The sequence below is a fragment of the Plectropomus leopardus genome, chromosome 6 (genome assembly GCF_026936395.1).
Source record: "Plectropomus leopardus strain MGB_pleo_1.0 chromosome 6, ASM2693639v1, whole genome shotgun sequence".
NCBI lineage: Eukaryota > Metazoa > Chordata > Actinopteri > Perciformes > Serranidae > Plectropomus > Plectropomus leopardus.
Genome location: NC_142181.1, coordinates 33,644,611 through 33,668,147, shown reverse-complemented (window position 1 = coordinate 33,668,147; position 23,537 = coordinate 33,644,611). Strand labels below are relative to the sequence as shown.

The 23,537-nt window shown below is 38.7% G+C and overlaps 1 protein-coding gene across 2 annotated transcripts in view; it reads left to right on the top strand.

The window, feature by feature from the left end:
* Nucleotides 1-23,537, top strand: part of nova2 (NOVA alternative splicing regulator 2) — a 115,579-nt gene that overhangs the window by 69,368 nt on the left and 22,674 nt on the right. For both annotated transcript variants that reach the window (XM_088079313.1, XM_042487293.2), the window contains one exon: nucleotides 9,171-9,337. In XM_088079313.1, coding sequence (XP_087935439.1) covers nucleotides 9,171-9,337 — 167 coding nt within the window. The remainder of the gene's footprint in view (nucleotides 1-9,170; nucleotides 9,338-23,537) is intronic.

Here is a 23,537-nt window from a genome sequence, read left to right as displayed (position 1 = left end):
AGGGAACCTCAGGGAGCTTTAAAGGAGTCTCATGGGGGAATTTATGATTTTAAAAAAATGCTTCCCCTTGCAGGAATTTACCAGAATACATCTCAGAACTTGTTTCGCACAATAGTTGCACTAGCTGGCGGTTTTCAGCCCAACTGTAGTGGAAAAGCAGACAGTTTATGCCTTCAGATGTCTGAGCTGAAAAACAACATTAATAAATCAAGAAGGAATGAAATTTCTTTTTCAGGTCATGGAAGCTCTCTGACTTTGTTCAGGAAATTCACACAATTTTTACATCATGGCCTGTAAATTTATTTTCATAAAATCCTCGCAGTTTTTAGTTGCAGCTTGTCAACGCTCAAATCTCTTCCTCAACTGATATTTTATTCCACTGGATTGGGACAGTTATTGGGACAGGCAAGAATTGTGCTTTAATTTATCTTTTTTAAATTTTAGTTTTACACACTTGCAAAGATATACATGTGATATTTTACACAATATAATCTTAAACAATGTTTTTAATTTTTTTTTTAAATGATCAGGAAAAACATTTCTAGAAATAAACATGATAACTTCATGTTCTAATTTAAAGTGGTACATACACAAAGTTGTGGCTTGCAAAAGACACATATTGAAAATGGTTTGCAGAGGAATACCTCAAACACTTGATATCACTGAATAGAAGATGTTAAACTTGTAAAATGGAATACTGGTTGTTTAATTCTGATGTATAAAGATGTCAGAATAAATGTTAAGAATTTTACTTTGTGTGAGTGTCTGTAAAGAATTTCAACAAACGTATTTTTTTTTTTGATGTAACAAGTTGACTTTTTTTTTTTTTTTAGTTTTGAGTCTCATTTTTTTCAGTGTAAAAATTGTTGCATAGCGGATAAGATATCCTGACTTTTACTCTCTAGTTTAAGTCAAGGTACAAACATGCTGTATCCTACATTTCCCATGATGCAACTAAAAAGCATCAGACTTCCCGTGGTTGGTAAATGTTCACATATTTCAAACGTCCACTGTCTGTAATTCAAACTCTCTGACATGAATTTGAAGTCTCCAAACACAAGTTAAGATAAATAACAGAATTAAGGCGCATTTTCTCTCTAAAAAAAACACAACAAAACTCCCTGCAGATTCACAGAAGACATTAAACTTCTGTTTCACAGGCTGAGCAGTGCTTCCCATGATGACCAGCGTCCCCTTAATTTGTAAATTTCTGGGGTTTAATTCCACTCAAATCAACATCCTGGCAATCATTTGACCTTTGAAGCGCTAGACACCAGTGTGACATTTCAGGCCGTGTGATGTAGAGTTCTTTTCAGCTACCGTAGCCCAGAGGGGCCAGTTCTCTCCACCTCCGGCTGGAGGGAATGAATCATGGCTGCTGGCTGCAGGTTAGCTCTGCTGCAATTAACAGACTGAGAGACACAGAGTCATTTTTACAGCAAGGAGCCACTGTAACTACATGACTGTGGCGGTCAGTGTGGGCTCACTCTGACACACCGCTCTGAATCAGTGTTTACAGCTCTGCTGCTGTTAAATCACTGTCTTGTGACGGGACAGCAAAGGCTGAAATTGCAAGTTTCTTTTCAAACATTCTGCATTTTCTTTCCGTCCTTCCTGTGTGAAGTATGTCATGCTTCGAGCAGCAGAGGGCGAATGCGTCTCCTCCTGCTGCAGGAATGTGTGTCTTTGATCTGTGAGATGTTAACATGCGGCTGTTCGATTTCAAGCACCCAGGGACATTCTACTGTCACTCATCCTGGAGTTTTGGTTTTTTTTCCAGCAGCATCAGTATGCATCATCATACTGAGTGTGCATATGTTGGTGTGTGTTCTTGTGAGTCAGAAATCAGAGGAGAGGCAGCGCGCTGTGCTCTCTGTCTGCTGCCTCCGGTGCCTTTCTGATCATCAGGGAGAGCAGGAGGAGGAGGAGGAAGAGTAGGAGAGCAGAGGAGGAAGGAGTGAGTCATGCTAGTTAGACTTTAATAAAAACAACTGCCAGGGTCCACAGCCTGGTTCACGATGATGGTGATGATGATGATGGTGATGATGATGATGACGATGATGATGACGATGATGATGATGATGATGATGATGATGATGATGATGATGATGGTTCTCGTGTCAAACAAAGTGGTGTTGGGTCACTCGGTCACTGTGGAAATTGCGAACTGAAATTGACATCTGGTGTGAATTTCACAGCTTTTTATTTTCAATCCTTTATCCTTTAATAGCGTCAGCAATTGAACCTACTTATACTTTTTGTTCTCGACTCGCTGCAGGTTCGTGCTGTGACTGAATAGATGTTATTGCTAGCTGTGACACAGTGGACATGGATATGCTGCCATTATTGGCCCTCTTGCTGACAGTCTCAGGTGTTTCGTCTCCGAAACTTAACAACCTTCTGATCTGAAACTTATTTAAAAACTTGTGAAATTTTGGAGCTAATTTCTTGATTCTTGTTATTATGTGGTTTGTTCCACTCTCTGTGCTGTGCTCCTTAATTTGTGGTCTTTTCATAATCTTGATTCAGTTTTGTAATGTTTTCCTTGGGCCGACATTATTTATCCCTCTGCAGCTCCAATTTTCCCAAACATTGTAACCTTGGGTTTGTTTCTTAGCTTTATTTACTTCCCAGAGGATACCTAGCATGACTTTAACATAGTTGTTTAAATTATACATCTCAATGGTATTGATTAGCCTCGCTAACTCGCCCCCTACAAACGGTTACACAGTTAGTTAAACGTTGCTACAACGCCACCTGTCGTGAATAAATATTTGAAGTAATATTTACAGGCTATGAAAACAGTAAAGCAAAAGATATAGTCAAAAACAAAATACATATTACATATTTGAAAAAGGAATGAGAAGAAGTACAATTTTATTTAATCCCAACCCTTCTCTATCAGTCATTGTATTTTAATTAGCCAGCTTCCTTATTAATTAAACCTACACTCTAGTTCATAAACCATGTATGCATATACCTACATACCCAAAATCAAATATCCACAATTATGCATTATTATTTACAGAAAAAGAAGAGGATAAACTAGGAAAAAATAAATATTAAGTAACCAAATAAATAAACAGTAAACCCTGTAAACAGCTGCTGATTGTCAAACCTCCTCTTCATTCCTGTTCCTCCTGAAAATCATCTTTTTTATATATTATTTTAAACTGTGTTTATGGTTGGACACTGTTTTAGCTCCATATTAAAACTGTTCCATAGTTTAACACTACAGAGTGACATACAAAAGCTTTTCTTGGTGGTACGAACACTAAGTTTTGAAATTAAATTTTCCTCTTTAACTGTACCCCCTCCTCCATCAAAAATGGGGCCAAAGGTAGCAACAGTCAACTTAATCCATTTACTCTACTAATGCATGAAGATGTGATTTAGCTTGTAGTAACAATCCTAACCATAATGGCCTTTCTTTTAACCAAACACCTCATGGCTATCTAAACTTATTTTCTTTAGGGTTTCCACTTCTGGACTAAAGAGCAAAGAGAGCTGATCGTGGACTGAGAGTGAGCGAGAAATGTAGCTGGTGGGCGGATCGTGTAGCTGCTATACCTAGCTTTACCTGTTGGGGATTTACAGCACTGCTCAATTCACCTGAAAGTATCTGGAATTTATATCAGTGGCTTCTCCATTCACACGCGTTCTACTTGGTTGAGGCAAGAGGCGGCACCTCTGTAAAACACGCAGGAGGCAGGACATAACGTGATTTACATTATGGTCATGTATGTGGTATGCAATTTTGTCATAAACAACAGATTCTTTAGCCGTTCTTAGAATTTTTCTGATTATTTTGGCTTCAACCCCTAGTGGTAGAAAGGTTTGTGCTGAGTGTGTTCGTGCATGTTATGAATAGCCATGTTGCAATGTATTGTTGTTGTGCTTGTGATGTGCTGTGTCTACACAAGCAATATTAAAAATGTCTCACAAACTGGTTATGTAATGGAGTCGGAACAACACTGAACAGATATTGCTTCTGCAGCTGCAGCACGTCCAGCTTGGAAAAAAAGCTTCCAACCGTTAAAATGTCAAATGATGAGGTTCATTTTTACAAGGGGAAATGCAAACGTCTCTCTCTCTCTCTCTCTCTCTCTCTCACACACACACACACACGCACATACACATACACATGCACACACACGCACACACACGCGCACACACACACACACACACACACACACACACACACACACACGTGCGCGCGCACACACATGCACGCACACACACACACACAGACACACACACACACACACACACACACACACACACACACAAAGTGATGTCTTGCACCAGTGGGACCAGTACCGAAATTGCTGCCAAAAGAGCTCACTCTCCATCACTGGGGGGATGTGTAAATTCTGTCGTGTTGGCGTTCTGGCGTGTGTATCTGTGACTGTAAATCTGTGTGTGTTTGCAGCATGATAAAGAAGACATCGGACAGATAATGTCAAATAAATCAGCCCCTTTACTGCATGAGCATACATTATTTCAACACCTAGATGGACTGTAATACCATCGTAACAAAGTTGTTTTAGTGGTTAAGTTTAACAAAGTTGAAGCATTTAGTCACCCATGTCTGCAGTCATGACACATAAATCACCTCAGATAAAATCTGTTGTGTATTATGGAATATTAATTGGTCTTTACATAAGTATTTTGTAATGAAATAAAGCAATTCTCTGCTGCAGTGACACAGCTGTACAGCGGCTTCAATATGATCTCTACTGACAGAGTGGCCTTTGCTGCTGCAGTCACACTCGTCACACATACACACACACACACACACACACACACACATAGAAACGCATGCACATACACAATCACAAGCTACACATAAAACAATCACACGCTCATGCCAAGACAATGGCCTGCTAATCCTTGCTTTTGATTGGACGAGGCCAGATTACCCAGAGGGCACCAGCTGTCAGGGAGAGGCGAAGCCCAGTTTCCTGAGTATCAGCACACACACACACACTGTCACTCTCTTATGCTGAATTAAATGCAGAATGAGGCTGATATTTTTCACCAACAAAGTGTTAGCATGTGGCTATACCTGAACGCTAACATGTAGTTTGTGTTTTAATCAGCTCGCCGCCAGGCTAGCTGGGTCAAACCGAAGCATTCAGCTGCTGTCACCAGAGACTGTTTGTCACTGCTGTTGACAGACTGTAAAAATAGGAGTTGGGATTTAATATGGCCGTAACACTAACAGGCATTACAAAGGTCCAGCCCAGCCAGGTAGCCAAATGTTGCAAATGCCTTAGTGTGCTGTGTGTGTTTTATTTTTAGGCTCTGTTGTTTCAGCCCCTCCACCCTGCACACACTCCAGTGTTTGGTGCAAGAATTGCAAGATAAAACACATATATTTCAGTCTAAAAAGGAAACTGGCTATTATTGTTACATCTAATGCAGTGTTTATGCTGAGGTAGAGATAGCATTAGCTTCCATTTTTCATAATTGGGCAGCTCAACTCAGCAATCACAGACTTTTTCCCTGATAAAGTAAAGGTACATTGTGTTGTAATGTTTGTGAAATTTAACAAAAGGAGTAACTTTCCTGCTATCAACTTACATTTTTATTCCTCAGCTTTCACACATTGCTGTCTTTTAATAGCATTGTCACCCGGTGGAAATAATCATCATAATGCACTCTAGTGAATAAGGGGAATAAGGACAAGTAGCCAAAAATGGGGTTTGCGGAGCAATTTGAACGCAAAACTGTCAACCGTGCAGTTACAATGCCTGTTAAGGTATCCTTTGAGGTCATTTAAAAAGGTTTTGCTGTGCAGAATTTAATGCAAAAACATTCACTTGACATCCACTGACAATTTTATGTATCTTTTTAGTTTCATAACTGTAACGTCTCTGTTCAGTTTCACCCTTCAGTCTGATTTTCCAGCTTTGTTTCTGAATTTTATTGAATTCAAGTCAACATTCAAAAGGTCTTTAATTTGGCCTCTTCTGCTCATACACAGTGACGTATCATCAGTTTCCAACCCCCACATATACACGTGCAGCTTCTATCCCTCTGCTCCCACAGCGGCCACAGAGGGCCGAGCCAGGCCAAACTGAGCCAGTCTAATAATGCAGGCAGAGGGAGGAGACAGGAAGCACAAACTGACACGCTGCTGAGCTGAGATAAGAACGATTCCCTCTAAATACTGGAGTCAGGGGAGAAAGAGCGAGAGATGGAAGAGGAGGAGGAAGAGGAGGAAACGTGGGAAATGAAAGGGAGTTAGAGAGGGAAGCTGGAAAGGAGGGTGAGGCAGAGAGAGAGAGCAAAATGGAAAAGAAAAGAGAGAGAGAACAAATGCTAAAGGGGTGAAAGAGAGGGAGCCAAACAGAGATTTACTTTCAGTGTGTTGTTGAGATACAGAGGACTGAGAGGCTTTGCACTGGCCTAGATTCTCCTCTGTCTGTCTGTCTGTCAGCGCCAGTCCTCCTCGCACTGATGTATTAATTCTCTCAGAGTATTATTGACCTGAGATATTTTCATAACCAGCGAAGTCATAAAGTAGGAGGACAGCGATCCGTTTGTCATTGTGTTTGGCTTGATTCGCTCACTCTGAGGTGGACGTGCTGATTTCCAGCTGCTGAGGGGTGCACTTGTGGTTTTGCATATTTGAGCCCACTTACTACAAGTCACAGACATTTAACATCACAGCTAATGATTTTGCTGATTTTAGAGCTGTGACATGCAGCCGTTGCTTTCGTGTATTATTCATGTTTATTTATATAAGCTTGCTGGAGTTGTGTAACACTGAATTCCCCCTTTTAATTTTTATTTTCATTTTTATTTCACACAGAAACGAATTGTATGAGGTAATGCAGTTTGGATTTTTTAATTTAATGTGCACTTAAACTGCATTACAATATGATGATGATATAACTTTGAGAAAAATTAATTCAGACTTGATGAATGGAAACCAGCTGCTGCCTGGAACTGCCTGAAAATAGAGAAAAAATAACTGAAGCTCTAACCCCTAGGTCTTCAACAGGGGGTCCGTGGACCCTAAGGGGCCCTCAGAGTTACTGCTTGGTAATTAATTTTTTTTTTAAAGATTATTTTTGGGTATTTTTGCCTTTACAGCAATGCAAACAACAACAAACTGAAGCCAAAACCTAATTTTCAGTGATGAACAAAACAACAAACTGTGTCCTTGTGCTGCTGCAGACTGCATTACCATTACTCACTTTCCATAGTTGTAAACATTCCGTGTCACACTTTTGTAAAATGAGAAACAAGAAGTGTATAAGCTATATTATACACACAAAAGTAAACCAACCAACAAAGTTTTTCTCTCATATGTTTCTTATATCTCCTGCAAACCTTCAGCTGTGTTTTCTCAGCGAACATAAATCCCACATTCTCCCTCTGAAGAAAAAGTGGAGTGTAAATCCCCTGAACCTGCAGCTTTTTGATTTGTGTAATCAAGTTTAGCCAGTTTATATGGATCTGACATAAATCTTGAAGTTACTGTTGTTAATGTTTGCGCACATGTTAGACCCAAACTGAAGCAGACGTTTGGAAATCAGAGCGGCCTGTTTTATTTTTCATGTGACCAGGGAATTTATTTCCTGACTGGACGAGCTCCCGGAAACAGACGCAAACTGAAAGTTACTGATTTGCTCAAGAAAAGATGAAGTGGAAATATGAACACTGATGTTTACTGAATGTTGCATTCTACATGTGAGGTTGAGAATATGTTTTTTTTAATCACCTTTATTCACATTTTGGACATTTAGTTTTGACTCTAGGCTGACTATGTGTCATCTGTCTCTCTTTGTCTTGCACTATATAACTGTTAAACACCTGGATCACTGCATCCAGACACATTTTACTAGCATATAAACCCCTGAGGCCTGAAAAAAGTGGGTATATTTCTATCAAAAATACATGGAAAAAAAAACATAATAAGCAACTTAGAAAGAAATGTCCGACTAATGGCTGCAAATAAATAGCGAAATTATCAGACATAAAAGAAACCTAGGAAAAATTGTCCAGAAAACTGTTTTCCTAAATACATATGTAAAAGTATGTATCAGAATTTTTACTGTTCTAACTTTTGTAATTTTAGATTTATTTCTTAATTTGTTTGTTTGTTTTATTTATTTATTTATTTATTTTTATCCAATTTCTTGATGATTGTGGGGCCATATATTAAAGGACATTATTTGAAAATTATCTGGGAGGGATTATGAGATATCATAAAAAAAAAAAAAACCAAGAGAAAAATGTCTGGACTTTTTCATACTTTCATACTTTTTCATTTGACTTATTTTCAAGTAATTTTTCTTTTAACTTTTTTGTATGTGTATATATACTTATACAGTATATATCTATATAAATTGCAAATTTTTGGGCCATTTCTTGTTCAGTTGCTTGTCACCTTCTCTCGGTTTTTCATCCGTCCATCCATCCATCCAGTATCCCCATTCTTTGCATCTATTGAATTTCTTGATATTTTATTGGGTTTTTTGGGGGGGGTTTTTTCCTCTTTGCTGTTCCTACTTGCTGCTGCTACATTGCAATTTCCCAGTTGGAGTCGTTACAGTTTCCTGGTATTTTTCTTATCTCAGTTGTCAATCTTTTTTTGAAAAGCAGCATGAAGGACGGTTTCATTTCCATTCAACTGCACATAAAAATGATGAAAATAGAACACTCTGAGTGCTCAAATCCAAATTGGGACAGCACATCCTGCACAGCATCAAACCTGTATCTGCCCCCTGTGAGTTTCCACCCACCTGTGGGAGTGTGTTTGAATCTGTACATGAGAAACATGAATGGAACAAATCACTTTTTGAAAAAATTCCCAAATATAGCAAACCCTTTTTTTGTGTATGTAAAAGTTGGCACACTAATAAAGAAGAACAGAATTCTTCTTCATGCGTTATTTCTGGTGCATCCATTACATGCCTGGACACAGGAAACACACGTATTCATCAAAGTGACACAGATTTGGAGCAGCAATAAGATTCAGTGGAGACTCTACAAGCATTCATATGAATATTTGCATATCACAGCTGATGTAAAACATGTCAGTATAATCTTTTCTCCCTGTTGCTTGAAATGATCTGTTTGTATTTCCTATGATGACTGATTGTCATCAGTTTGAACTCATGCACTGACCTGTTTTTCTATGTGTGTGTGTGCAGGAACAACAGAGCGGGTGTGTCTGATTCAGGGGACAGTGGAGGCGCTGAATGGCGTCCATGACTTTATCGCTGAGAAGGTGAGGGAGATGCCTCAGAGCACCCAGAAGACAGAGCCGGTCAGCATTCTGCAGCCACAGACCACCGTCAACCCCGACCGCGTCAAACAGGTCGGTCTCACTCTGTTCTGTTTTATCACTGGAAAACCCACAGCAGCTGAGGCTACCCCTGCAATATCGTGTGTGTGTGTGTGTGTGTGTGTGTGAGTGTGTGTGTGTGTGTGAGCCAGCTTTGCTTCGACTGTCGGGATGTGTGAGAACGAGGAGGGGGGAGGTGTTTGCCTTTGGAACGACAAACTGTGTGTGTTTCTGTGGTCAAGTTGTAATTTTCTGTTTGAGTGAAACTGAATGAGGCAAAAAAAAGAAAAAAGTCACGTGACTGTACAGACATGTAAACAAATAAGGGAAGGAGGGAGGGGGGAGTGAAAATTGAAAAATGAGGGGGAGGAGAGACAATAATGAAAAAGAGACAGAGGGTGAGTGAAAAGATGATGGGGGAGAAACAGGAAAAGGGGAGTGAGGAAAGAGAGCATGAAAGAAGAGAGAGATGACATCCGCTCTAACAGGTTGCAGTGTGTGAGGTGTAAACACATAAACTGCAACTGAACACGTGACATTAGGCTGCTTCACACACACACACACACACACACACACACACACACACACACACACACACACACACACACACACACACACACACACACACACACACACACAGAGACCAACTGGAAACTGTTTCCTGCTGAGGGAGAACATGTGAGCAAGTGTCCTGATCACTCTGCCTCTCTCTCTCTCACACACACACAGAAACATAAACACACACTTCAGTTTTGGGTAGGTGACTTAATAAAAAACATGCAGCTTCATGGAACTTACGCACGTTTCCATTAACCCTAAAATTGCGCAAATTGAAACTGCTAATATAAAACAAACCTAATGGTAAAATGTCAATTTTGAAAAAAATGGTGGTATTTCAGGTAATTTGAAAAGGCTGTATTTTGCAAAACTGCAGTGGAAACACCTTTTTTGGCTTTTCTAGGTCACATGATGCTATGGCTATGCACTTCAATAGGAAGTGCATAGCCATAGCATCATGTCAATAGGAACTGTCTCCCTCATGATGCAGCAGGAGCTAGAAGAGGTGTTATTGCATTACATAACTCTTCAAAAGTTGAGCAGCTCATCCAAAGGCTTTGAATCCACAAATCCTCTGTGAAATCTTGGACTACCAGCTCCCAGAAATCCTTCATACATGGCAACTTCCACATATAAGGGGCTTGTCTTTCCTTTATCGCTCACATAACACGCCTATGTCACCTTGGAAATAATGACAGCTAGTGCTAGGCTGCAACACAAATAAAGCTGCTAATGTTTTGAACATCCATGGCCATGTTATTGTGAGAGGAGAAGACACAAAACATCACTCAGAGGAAAAGCAGTGATCTCACAACTGTGTTTTATTGACATTTCTAAAATATCGCCTAAATTTTGAGCAAAATCTGTAATGAAAACCTGCCTAATTCTGGCAGCCTTTTCATTCATTTTATTAATTGTAAGTCCAGGGCTGGAGGATGACTTGTTGTGACAGATTCTTCTGAGTAAATTAGGATTATCACCTCGGTGAAATCATGATGTTTTTATTTAACAGTGTTATTTTACATTACAAAACAACACTTACCACATATTCAAGCAGGTTGATAACTATATAGCTCTGTCATTTGTGACATAGCAAGCAGTAAGAAGGCTGTGTCTAACAAAGTTAAAAACCTTTCCTGAGGATAGGTTATTTTTAAACTCTTTGCAATCTGAACACTGTGTATTTATGCCAAGCAGCAAACGTCAGCAGTGTGACAGCGTCTATTCTGCCCTGAGCACTGCACGTTTGACTTTTTTAAAATTTTAGTGAGTAGCAAGTGTGAAAAAGGAAAATGGGTAAAGCTGCACAAAAGGCTGGGCAATATAAAGGTATTATGTCATATCGAGATATGAGACTGAATATCGTGGAATAAACTGTGTTTTTTCCTAAATTTAAAGGCTGCATTACAGTAAAGTGATTTACTTTTGTCAACTTATCAGACAGTTCTACTGGTTTTAAAGCTTGCCTTTACCCACTTAGTCATAATACGTACATTACTAATGATTATTGATAAAAAAATTGAATTGTGTTTATATTTTTTAAGTTCCAACAATATTGTCACATTAAAGGGGAAATATGAGGAGAAAAAGAAATGTTTGATTCTGTCTCCGAGTTCTAGCATTTATGAAGTGCTTTTGAAGTGATATAAAAATATGGAGATACATATCATATATCGAGATATAGCATAGAATTTTCACAATATAATTTTCACCCCATATCGCCCAGCCCTAGCTGCAACACTATTCCATACTTAGTCTGTACGGGGACTTGAATCAGTGACCCTCTGCTTTCTGAGCCAAGTACCCAGGGACTGATTCTGCCGAGTTTGTGTTTGCTCCAAAACTTGTTAAATTTAAATAGATCATATGATATGCTAATTGTACAGCTGAATGTGAGTGCCAATACTAGCGGTGTAATGGAGGACAATTAGTGCAGCCATTGATTATGATCCCAATCTGTTTAAGTGATTATCATCATTCTCTCTTCATGATTGCTCCCTATTGATTAGTCAGGTCTGGCATTGTTTCCATCTATTGACTGGTCAGACCTGCCAGATGAAGCATTCAACCGGGCCTGTGGGCAGGCACGCACACACACACACACACACACACACACACACACACACACACACACACACACACACACTCTGCAGTGTCTTTATGGAAAATAATTATATGTTGACTTAAAGACTTTTACTTTTAGTCAACATATCATTAGATGTAAAGAACTGGATTTAAAGAAATTTAACAACAATATCAATGAATATAAGCACTGATCATGAGGGAAAACAATGGAAAGATAACATCTGCTACAGAGTAAAACACTTAACATATTTTTTGTCCCCAGAAGTTTCTGTTTTTCCTCCTCATCTCAGAGCTCTGCTGTTGCATTAGTGTTGCGTATGTTTTCCCTGCTGTGATTTCTCATTCTCTGTCATAAGCAGAATTTGAGGGCGGGGGTGGGGAAGGAGTGTTATGCCTTTATAGTTGTGAATAATTATAGTTATCAGACTTCTGTACACACACACACACACACACACACACACACACACACGCAGTCCTCAGAGAATGGGTGCTTTTGCAGAGTACACAATTTTGAGGTGCAGTTATGAAGAGAGTTTTATGCATAATTAATCAATAACACACACACATACACACACACACACACACACACACACATACACACACTCAGTCCTCACACAATCTGCAGAGTTTAACTCCAACAGGCTTTTTGAGGCTCATGCAGATAACAGTATTGAATTGTGTTTGCACATATGGTTTCTTGTTCTCATGTGTTTGCAAAACTGTTCTATTTTTTGTGCAAAACAAACACTTTAAATATTATTTTTGCCATGCTGCGAAGGTATACTATATGGCCAAAAGTATGTGCACACCTTAATATTAATTCAATTCACATTTTATTCAACTACAAGAGCTTCAGTGAGGTCGATTGCTGGTCTGGGGCGATAAGGCTTGTGGTCAGCATTGCAGTTCATCCCAGAAGTGTTGGATGTGGTTGAGGTCAAGTCTGTGCAGCCCAGGCAAGTTTTTCCACTCTAAACTCAGATTGTAGTTGCCAGGCAACTGGCAACTGGAGAGTAAAGGAAGTTACTGTTCAGAGTCAAAATAATACTGCGGTAAAAAAAAGGTGAATTGTTGTTTTTACAATTCTGTTTTGATTCCAATTTAATAAATCAGATATCATGTGTGCATTCGAATTGTGCATGTACTGGTTAATAAATTATGGATGTTGGACAGTCGGGCTGGGGGGAAAAATTTATACATCATAGTATTGTGATATTTTACGTGGCAATATCAGTCCCTCAAGGATTTTGTAACGTTGCGCAACAATTAACTCATATCAATCCAATCCCCTTGAATTACAATTGAACTCCCTCTCTGTTTATCAGAGACTGCTACTGCAGGACTGGAGCTCTGTGCCTGGAGTCACTGACACACAGTGACAGGGCTAACTGGTAGCATCACATAGCTAATGTAACTCAGTGGTTATAATCAGGTTTAATTACAGTCAAACCGCTTTGCTGTCGTGCTATTAATTGCGCTGTCGGATGTTAACTGCTGCTGTGACGTTTCTGACCAAGCTATGACAGCTAAGCTATAACCAAGATATGACAAGAAGACATGAGATCATGTTGTGCTGAGTTTTCTTGACTCATGGGGACAGTCTTAATATACTCATGGGATGGTCCTCTAGTGCTGTGCATTAAGTTGGGTCATATATGTCATGAATGTTCCAAGCTGTAAAGATGTTTATTTCTGCTATAAAGTTGGGCATTTAACATGGGGTTTTATGGGGATTGACTCTGTTTTGGAGCCAGTCTCAAGTGGACATTAGAGGAACTGCAGGTTTTGGCACTTTGGCTTTGTTTTTCAGCCTCAGACGTGCAAAGAAAGGCAAACTCTTCCTTTTACAAAACTGAAAGTACCTGCCTCAACATATGTGATGTTTTGTCTTCATTCACTTTGTATTGTCTGCATCATGAGCGTCTGAGCTGGTGGCTGACTGACAGCTGGGTAATGCTGTTTGGGATGAGGCGAGCAGCCGCAGGAAGACGAGCAGGCTAATAGCTGCTGATATTTAGACCCTTTTAATAGCGGGCGAATCCCCCTGTTGCTCTTTAGGGGCTATTTATACCACTTCGGAGAGGCGACTAAATGGATTTGTGTTGCATTTGATGACACAAAGACACACACATGTTCACACACACACAGAGAAACCCCCACACCAAAATAACTCCCTCAACCCACCCTGCTGGACACACAGATGCCCCGACCTTTCAAAGACAGATCATGCAGTTGAGCATTGCTCTGAGCTAAATGACCAGATTTTAAATTCCAGCAATTTTTTTTGTTAAGAAGTCACATATATTTGAGGGGAAAAAATGTCTATAAACTGATCTACAACTTAATGAGCACATTTAGTCATAACAAGCATAGTATTTTTCATTTCTGTAATAATGTATACAATAATATCTGACCCAATAAGAACATCATTATGACATTTTATTGAGGTGTAAAGTGTTATTTCTTATGATTACTTTTAAGAGGAACATTGGTTACGAAAGGCTGATGAGCATTTTTTATTACATTGCCTTAAAACTTTACTAGTTAAGTTAAAAATGTGCTGTGTCGTGCTTTTGTTTCCCAGAATCAGAAATTGCATTGTGACCATCAGGCACACCTGTTTACTTATGCTGTTGGGTCTTGGAAAAGGAAGAGTGCTTACTAACATAGATTTTTAACAAATTTGCGACCAAAAAATAGAGAAAAAAGTCTTTTTAGGGCATAAAAAAGTGTTAGATCTTTAACATCAACCTTTTAAAAATGGGCACAAAAACTTAAGTGTTGCATTTAAATTTCAGGGTAAAATAAGAAAAAAATTAAAATAAAAAAACCCTCTTATAGTTGAAATAGAAAAGACAGATAATAGAAAGAAAAAAATAGACAGATAATTTCAAATATAAGAAAATGTACATGAGAATATAAAATACAATTCTTATTAAAAGTGCACAGTTGTGCAGGAGCATGCTTATTTGTGTCCAGGGGATGTTATGAAAATATGTTCAAGTAGCAGCATGCTATGTATCTTGTGCAGCCAAATGTTTTGCCATTCAAATCCCCCAAAAAAGACTTTATGGTGCTTTTAAATAATATGGTGTTAGTAAATAATAATAAAGTTTAACGTAGTAAATCAGAGCCTTAGAAAAAAAGAAAGTTTTCCTCATGCTATTTCAGGGGTCCTTTGATTTTCTTTGTTTCTACTTAAATATGACAAAGTAAGATTTTAAACTTTACCTGATTACCAACTTAAAGAGGGGGAAAACTACAACTCTGGCTAAAAAAAAAAGGTTAGGATGTTGTGTAAAATGTAAATTAAAATAAATACAATATTTTGTAAATCCTTTGACCTATATTCAATTGAATACAGCACAAAGAAAAGATATTTGATGTTCAAACTGATAAACGTCTTTTTTTGTAAATACACATTCATTCACATTCGATGCCTTCAGCATGTCATACAGGTTGGGACGTGGCATGTTTGTCACTGTGTGACTTCATCTTTTTTTTTAACAACACTCAGTGAGTGTTTGGAAATTCAGGATACGAATTGTTTAAGTTTTGAAAGTGAATTTTCTTTATGACTCACATGCAAGCCCCCCCAAAAGATTTTAAGACTGTCTGTGCAGACGAATGGTCCAAAATCCCATCTTCTTCATACAGGAAGGTACTAAAACGTTATTATTTGTTTATTGGTGCAGTTTGATTGAGTTAATACCAATGTTTATCTCTCTGAATTTCGTGTGAATAGCTGCATTGGAAAAATGTTTAATGATGTGTTGAATATTTAATTCAAATTTCGAGATTTTCAAGATTTGCAAATCATTGCATACTGTTTTTTTATGTGTGTTTTACAGTGTCCTAACTTTTTTGGAGTCAGAGCTTTAACAGAAGTCACCACAAAGCATAATCAGAGTACTGTAATACAAGGACGGGTAAACGGACAAAGTGACACATAACTCCCGACAGACACACACAGTTGCACACACACACACACACACACACACACACACACACACACACACACACACACACACACACACTGTCATACACATGTGTGCCCCTGAAAGATGAATTGGTGTCCAGTGTTGTGCAGCCGTTGATTGTCAGCTATTTTGGGTTGTGGATAAAATGTCTTGTTCTTGTCAAGCATGCGGCTGTTGTAGCATGTGCTGGTGGCCTTACTGGTTAACCCTTTGAAACCTGGTCGAATAGGCTTTGTTTTCTCAAAACTTGAGAACAGGGCAATGAGCAACTTAAGAGGAAATGACCCAGAAATTAGCAAGAAATTACGCCAAAAAATTAGCAAGCAAAACAAACCAAACAAACCAAACAAACAAACCAAAAACGAAAACAAAACAAAAACAAACAAAAAAATGGCCCAGAAAAAATGGCTTAGAAATTCTAACCATTTTAAATAATTTTAAATATATATTCATGATCATTTTTAGTTTTCCAGACATTTTTCCCTACTTAAAAAAAAATAATAAAAAAAATTAATCCTACTCATTTCTTGCAATTTGCAGGGCATTTCTTGTCAAGTTGCTCATTGCTCCCCCCATGTATTTTTTTTTAAAAAAAGAAATACAATTTGCTTAGTGTCCAAAAGTTTAAATGCTTGTGAAAAGTGTCTGAATGCAGCACATGGAAAGTGATGTCAATCCAGGTTTCAAAGGGTTAACCCCTGGGTCTGGGCGAGAGGGAAAAGTGGGTGAGAGAGACAGAAGAGATATCCGAGGGGTGTTTGTGATGTTGTGAAAAAGAAAGGTTGGAACAAAGTTGGGGAGACAGCAAGTATAAAAGAAGATGACATAAAGATAGACATAAAGAGAGGGAGGACAAACTGAGCCAAACACAAGAGTCTGGCCGACTGAGTGGGTGACTGAAAGCTGGAAGCAGATCTGAACTCTTGTTAGCCGACAGCTGCAGAGTGACAGAGAGTTTGCTGGGAGAAGCAGCTGCTGATAGAAAGAAAAACAGAGCAGCAGCGACGACACCGAAAAATGACACACGGCGCTTCAAGGCCACATAGCAGGACAACAGAGCAGCGAAGACGATGATTTATGAGCTGAAAACATTCTTCTACTGTCTCTAATGAGGTCTGACATGACATATGGATGAAGAGAATTTATTGAGAGATGTTATTACATTTATTATTCTGTTTACTTTTGTTTCTACCCCTCCCAAGTATGCTCTTATAAAACATCAAACCACCATGTTCACACAGCATGCTCTTATGTTGCACTTCAGATTAAATATTCAGTTTGGAAAGGGCAATAAGTGCTAAAAAACTATTGAAACATTTGATTAATGCACAACATTTAAAAGGATTTTCAGCACTTCAAAGTGAGTTGGGAGATGTTTTTTCTACATTAACCCTTTGAAACCTGGATCAACATCAGTTTCCTTGTGTTCAGATGCCTTTCACAAGCACTAAACCTTTGAAAACTGAATAAAAAAAAAAGATTTATTTTGAAAAATTGGGGGTAAAAAGGCAATGAGGTTGGCAAGAGATGCCCCACAAACTGCAAGAAATTAGACAAAGATGACAGAAAATGACCTAAAGGTGTTTCTTAAAGGACAGAGAGAAAGAAATAATTAGATTTTTTTTTCAGGTAATTTCCTTTTTGTATGTTGTGTGTGCTAATTTCAGGTCATTTACTTGCAACTTTTTAAAACAATTACTTGCAAATTTTGAGTAATTTCTTCTTAAGTTGCTCATGGCTAATGTGGAACTATTTCAGATACAGTTCCTCTAATTGCCACCAGAGGCTGTTAAAAGTGATGCGGAATAAATCTTTAAAATTATAAAACAGAAATAAATTATTTTTCCCAGGGATCTCAATGATTTAGTTCTGACAAGTCTAAAAGTAATTTTCTATTAAGGTGATATTCAGGTTAAAATTGAGACTATGTAACCATTAAAAAAAACAATCCTCCTGTCAGAAAATAAAAATTGAATTGATGAATACTCACTCACAGCCATGCTCAATTCAATACATTGAGGGGTTTTGCTGTACTTTATTTATCACACACACACACAAACACACACACACACGACGGTGCGCACAGGGCTTGCCTTAGAAACGTGCATAATGAGTAGGGTTTTTTTCTAATTGACTGTATCACACCAGTGGCCATTAGATTTTGAAAAATTACCTTTTGATGACTGAAAGTTAAAAATTGTAAACAAAATCAGCCTTTGGTCTTGCATGCAGGAGTGTAGAATAATTTTTTAAAATTTTAAGTAATTACATTTTTTCAGTATCTTGTTATTGCAAACTGCTTATTTTTTGGTGACATTTTTATTGAAAAATGTAGGATAAAGTGATCAAGATAAAATATCACTATTTAAAGCTTAGATTTGATTACGTTTCTTGATGGAGGTGTTTGTGGTGCATGATGTGTTCAAGAAATTTGATTATCACTATGAGACGAAAATCTCTGTTTTCAGAGTACCTGGCTATGATAAATGATGTCATTTTGGGGATGTCTCAGAGAAAACGTGCCATTCCGACCCACTTGCGTATTTTGCGGTTCTGAGGATACTTAAAATAAATACAAAATATGACCACTCAAAATTGAATGTCTCTCCCCTCAGCCAAATCAAGTAAGACCACTCCCTCCCCAGTGCTAATAAAGTTATTTGAAGTGCTTCCCCCATTTTGTACCACACCTTTTCCGCTTATACATAAGGAAAAGTCCCTGAGTTTTTGGGTAACTAGGCAGCAAGATTGCAATCATACACTGTTGTTTTGTTGTTTGAAGAGAAGCAGCACAGAAACCTCAGCGGTCGTTCCATAAAAGCCAGCGCACTCTGGAGAGCTCTCTCACTGTGTTTATGTGTGATGTAGTGAAGCATCACCTACTTACTGCATCAATATTGTTTTCATATTGGCAGTAAAACATGAACTCTTGTCTGTTATTGTTGCATTATGGTGTTTGGAAGTGAGCTGCGGAGCTGCGTCCCCTGTGAGATCAGCTGTAAATGGCTTGTGGTTTTGTTGCGGTATTATTTGGGGGCTATTTCTGGCCCACGCCGGCCTGCGCTGACCTTTATTCAGACTGAAAACTGAGGTGCAACTTTGACGTTGTTTAGTTGCACAGTGAACACATACATACACCAGCAATTACACTCTGGCGGTTTTGCCGGCCGCTCCCTGCAGTCACTTCCTGCAGGAGAGAGAGGTCGTGTCCTGCGAACTTTCACCTCCAGCATGAACACCTGTTTCCTACTTCCTGTTTTTGCCTCCCCGAACAGGAAGTTGGCCATAAATGTCAGGAAAACACAGAGTCTGGCTCACTTTGTGTCAGATGATGAAGAGGTGGAAGTGTAAGACTCAGAGCTTAGCTGAAGAGAAGGAAATAATTCAACTTCAGCCAAAAAATGAGTCAAACGGCAACAGTCAGGAGAAGTTCTGTGTTGTTGCAGATCAGTGAATGGAAGAATAAAGTTTATGTTTGAAAGCATTTCATCAAATCTGAAGCCTTTAAATCCTTCTGGGCTCATTCATTGATAAATCACTTAAGTTATAGCCTAAGTAAGTAAAGATCCATATGTCTGTTCGGTTCCTCTGTATTCTGTTGATTTGTGATCAGGGTTTTACACACCTGAGCAGTCTCATACAGCATCCCTTTGTCTTACCTTCTCACATAACTTTTTATCTTCCAGTCAGTCCTGTGATTTGTAGTCTCTGCCTGAATGCTGAGTCAGCGGAATAACAATCATAGCAATCTGTGAGTGTGTGTGTCTGCATTATATTATCTCTGCTGTAATTCATATTTTACTGCACTGTTTTACACACATCACCACCACGCACAGAAAAATCAAGATCAGATGCAACATCTTGTTTTCTTTCTCACTTCCTGTCATTCTCTTCTTCTTCTCTCCCCTCCTGATCTGTTTTGATGTGTCTCTGTTTCTCATATGTGAGTAGGACTGTACGAGAAAAGTGAGCAGAAATTAGTCAATCAGATGTATACTCAAAAGTGATTTCTGCCTCATGGAGAGTGGCTCCAGAGTAAGTGCTGTAATCATAAACTGTGTGAATAAAGAATAATGTGGAAGTGCAGCATTTATACCCAACACGTTCCCTCTCAGAACTCGTCACATAGTGCCGCTCTGTCAGTGGCCTTCTGCGTCGACCTATGATGTTTTAGGTCTCTTTCTGTGTCAGCTGTTTATGATGCCGTTATGGTGATGTCAACAAATGCACACGGTGGGTCAGCGTGGACTGTCACGATGGTTAGGATAAGACGACATATGATAAAGGCTTCGGATGACGATTGCAAAAGAGGCACATAAAGTGTAGAAATAAAAAAATGTATCATGTATAATGCGTTCTTTCAGCGCATGCTCTGTGCTTATGTAAAGGCACGTGATAACGTACATTATTTCACTTCCTGAAAATGGCAACTTCCAGGGAGAAGTGAACTACAGCAGAGTTTGTTTTTAATCCAAACTCTCAAAGAACAGACAATAAATATCCATTTTAGCTGTAGTTTGACTTCAGCTTCTGGGGGGCAGACAAGATGCTTGTAACCATAGTAACTCACTCACTCCTGCCCGGGTGCGCAAGAGGAGAGGGATAGAGTGCTGTGCTGCTGTCAGAAGTTATCTGATTGTTGTTTTTACTGCGAAAAAAATGCACTTGTGGCATTAAAGTGTGTGAGAGGTGTCAGTTGCGTGTGTCTCATTGTTAATGTGAGAGGTGGCAGCCCTGTCTAGTTTCTATATTTATAATTTTCGTACATATCACGCACTGCTCCGTTTACATGCATCAGTGCATGTGTGTTTTTAAATTTTCTGGTTATTATAAAAAGTTTCATTTTGGCAAGCCTCTTGCGAGAGTCTGCACTCATCCCCAATATTGAGCTGGACATGTTTGGTATCTCTGGAAACTTTGGGCCCTGTGGGTTTGAGCGAGTCTTGGCTGCGCATCATGCATGTAATGACGGAGCCAGCAGAGGGTCGAGCCCGTTAAAGGAAACACACACAATATTTAACAGTTTCCAAAAAAGTGATTCATGAAGTGAAGCAGCAACTGGCAGCCGTTCATTTATGCTTAATTTTCATTTACAAATTATTGATGATTCAAGCAGTTGTATTTTGAATTACTGAACCACATATATATTTAGTTTTTGCTTTCCAGACAGGGTGTCTAAATTGACTTGCTTCTTAGGCAATTTTTGCACTTTTACATATTATGGCAAGAAGATCCTATACAGTAAGATGATGTGATCTCATGTTGTGTGTGTTTGTGTGTGTGTGTGTGTGTGTGTGTGTGTGTGTGTGTGTGTGTGTGTGTGTGTGTGTGTGTGCGTGTGTGTGTTTGTGTGTGTGTGTGTGTACGTATAAGCACATGATGACAAGTTTAATGTTCTCATGAGAGGAAAATCTGCCCAGGAGATCACTCAAACTAAAACATTACAGGATGTAAGCCAGCCCTAACCCTCCCTGTGTGTGTACACAGACTATATATTGTGTGTGTTCATGTGTGTATTGTTTGCATACCAGGAACAAAATGTCCTAAAATCTGGCTGAGAAGTCTGAAAGATCCCGAAAATCTCTGTGTGTACATTTGATGTGAGCACTGTATTAACCCTTAGGGACTGTTTGGTGCATTTTTCGTGCTTTTCAATTTTCTTCTCTCTCTCTCTCTTTTTTTTTTTTTAATAATTTGGCCGTGATCATGCATATTTCATACATTTTGGCAATATTGTGTATTTTTGTTAAAACTTGGAATTTCCAGCTCAGCTCCTACAATTCTGAAATAAATTGTGTTAATTGATTAGTATTTGATAATTATAAATAAGAATGATGTTGGTTAAAAAAATATAAACTCAATGAAAGTATAAAATCATATTAATGTGTAATATTTTTTCTACCCTGTTTTTGAAAAGCACATTTTGTGTGCACTATTTGACACTGCACAAAAAATAATAATGTATAAAAATCAATATTGCTGCTAATCATTGACATATCCTACACCATGATAATAAAAAAAAGTACTCAGCACGTGGTATATTGAACATATTTCGCTTTTCTGTGTTTTTTTTTCATTTAAAAACATAGAGGCATCATGACAAAGCATTTAAAGAGTTCTAATTCTGAAAATTATTGAATATTTGATATTTGTGATTACAACTGATGTTGATTAAAAAATGAACTCAATGAAAGCAGAAAATAATATTAATGTATAATATTTTTGTAAAGCTTGATTTTGCAAAGTGCATGTTGTGCACAGAGTGATACCAGTGTGTATTATTAAAGAAGGCCCTAAGGGTTAAAGTGTGGATGATATATTTGCAGCGAGTGTGTGTGTGTGTGTGTGTAAACATGCATGTTCTTATCCCCGTTAACACCATGTCCCCTGGCTGTCAGTCATTGTACCCTGGCTCTTCTGTCCTGCAGTTATTTTTAACCTGCAGGGGGTTTCTGTGCTCCTGGACAGGCCAGAGAATGGAAGGAGAAAAGATGGTGAGAGAGATGGAAAAAGACGGATGGCAGGGTGATGAGAGCGAGTGAGGTAGACGCAAAGAGGGGGAGAGAGAGGCGACTAAGCCTGTGGATCAGGAGGAGGCAGATTAAGCTAAAGTCCCCTGCTTAAGACTTCAAAGTTCAAACTCCTGCAGCCTCAACAGTTGTCTGCTGTCCTCCACTCGCTGTTTGTGTGTAAGTGTAGGTGTGCACGGACATCTCAGAGTGTGTATGTGTGTTGTTTTATGTGCATATGGGCTTTTAATCACCTTTTCACACAACTACAAGTGAAATTGGGAATTTGTGTGTGTCTGTGTGTGCATCTTCGTCTGTGTATGCGTGTGGTGTTTTGTTTGTGTTCATGTGTGTGTGTGTGTGTGTGTGTGTGTGTGTGTTTGCTGACAGACAACCCTGTGACCTGGATGGAACGCAACACAAAGTTTGGACAAAAAGACAACTCGTCATTGCCACCATGACGGCTCAGACATGGTGAGACACAGAAGAAGGAAGGAAAGAATAGAAGGATAAAGGGATGGAGGAGTGATGAGAGATAAAGAAAAGAGAGAGAATACAAGAGGGGAGTTCAACAAAAAAAAAGTAATTTTTCTAAATTTAATAGTATTGAACAGGTAAAAAGTATGGGATAAAGTCAAGGTCAGGCTGCTTTGACTGATTAGAATTTTTTTAAAACATTTTCAGACACATATCACCATGCTAAAGTATTTGAAAATAAAACTGAATACATTTAAAGGTGCAGTATGTAAGATTTAGGCGGATTTAGTGACATCTAGCAGTGAGGATTGCAAAATACAACCAGCTGAAACCTCTTCCAATTAGAATTCCTTCATTATTCAGAAGGTTTTCGTCAGGAGATGAATTATTCGCAAAGGTCTCTTCCTCGTAAACAAACAGATGCGATGATTAAAAGTGGTAAAAACACTCATTAAGGGAGTTTAACATTGCAAATCAATGTTTCTTCAACACAGTTTGGCATGTCAGAGATGGGCTGTGAGCCCAGCACCTGCTTATGTTGCTCTCTGATAACTTAAGATCCAGATGTCCAGGAGGTTTTTGTCAGAAGATGAATTATCCACAGAGGTCTCCTCCTCTCCAAAA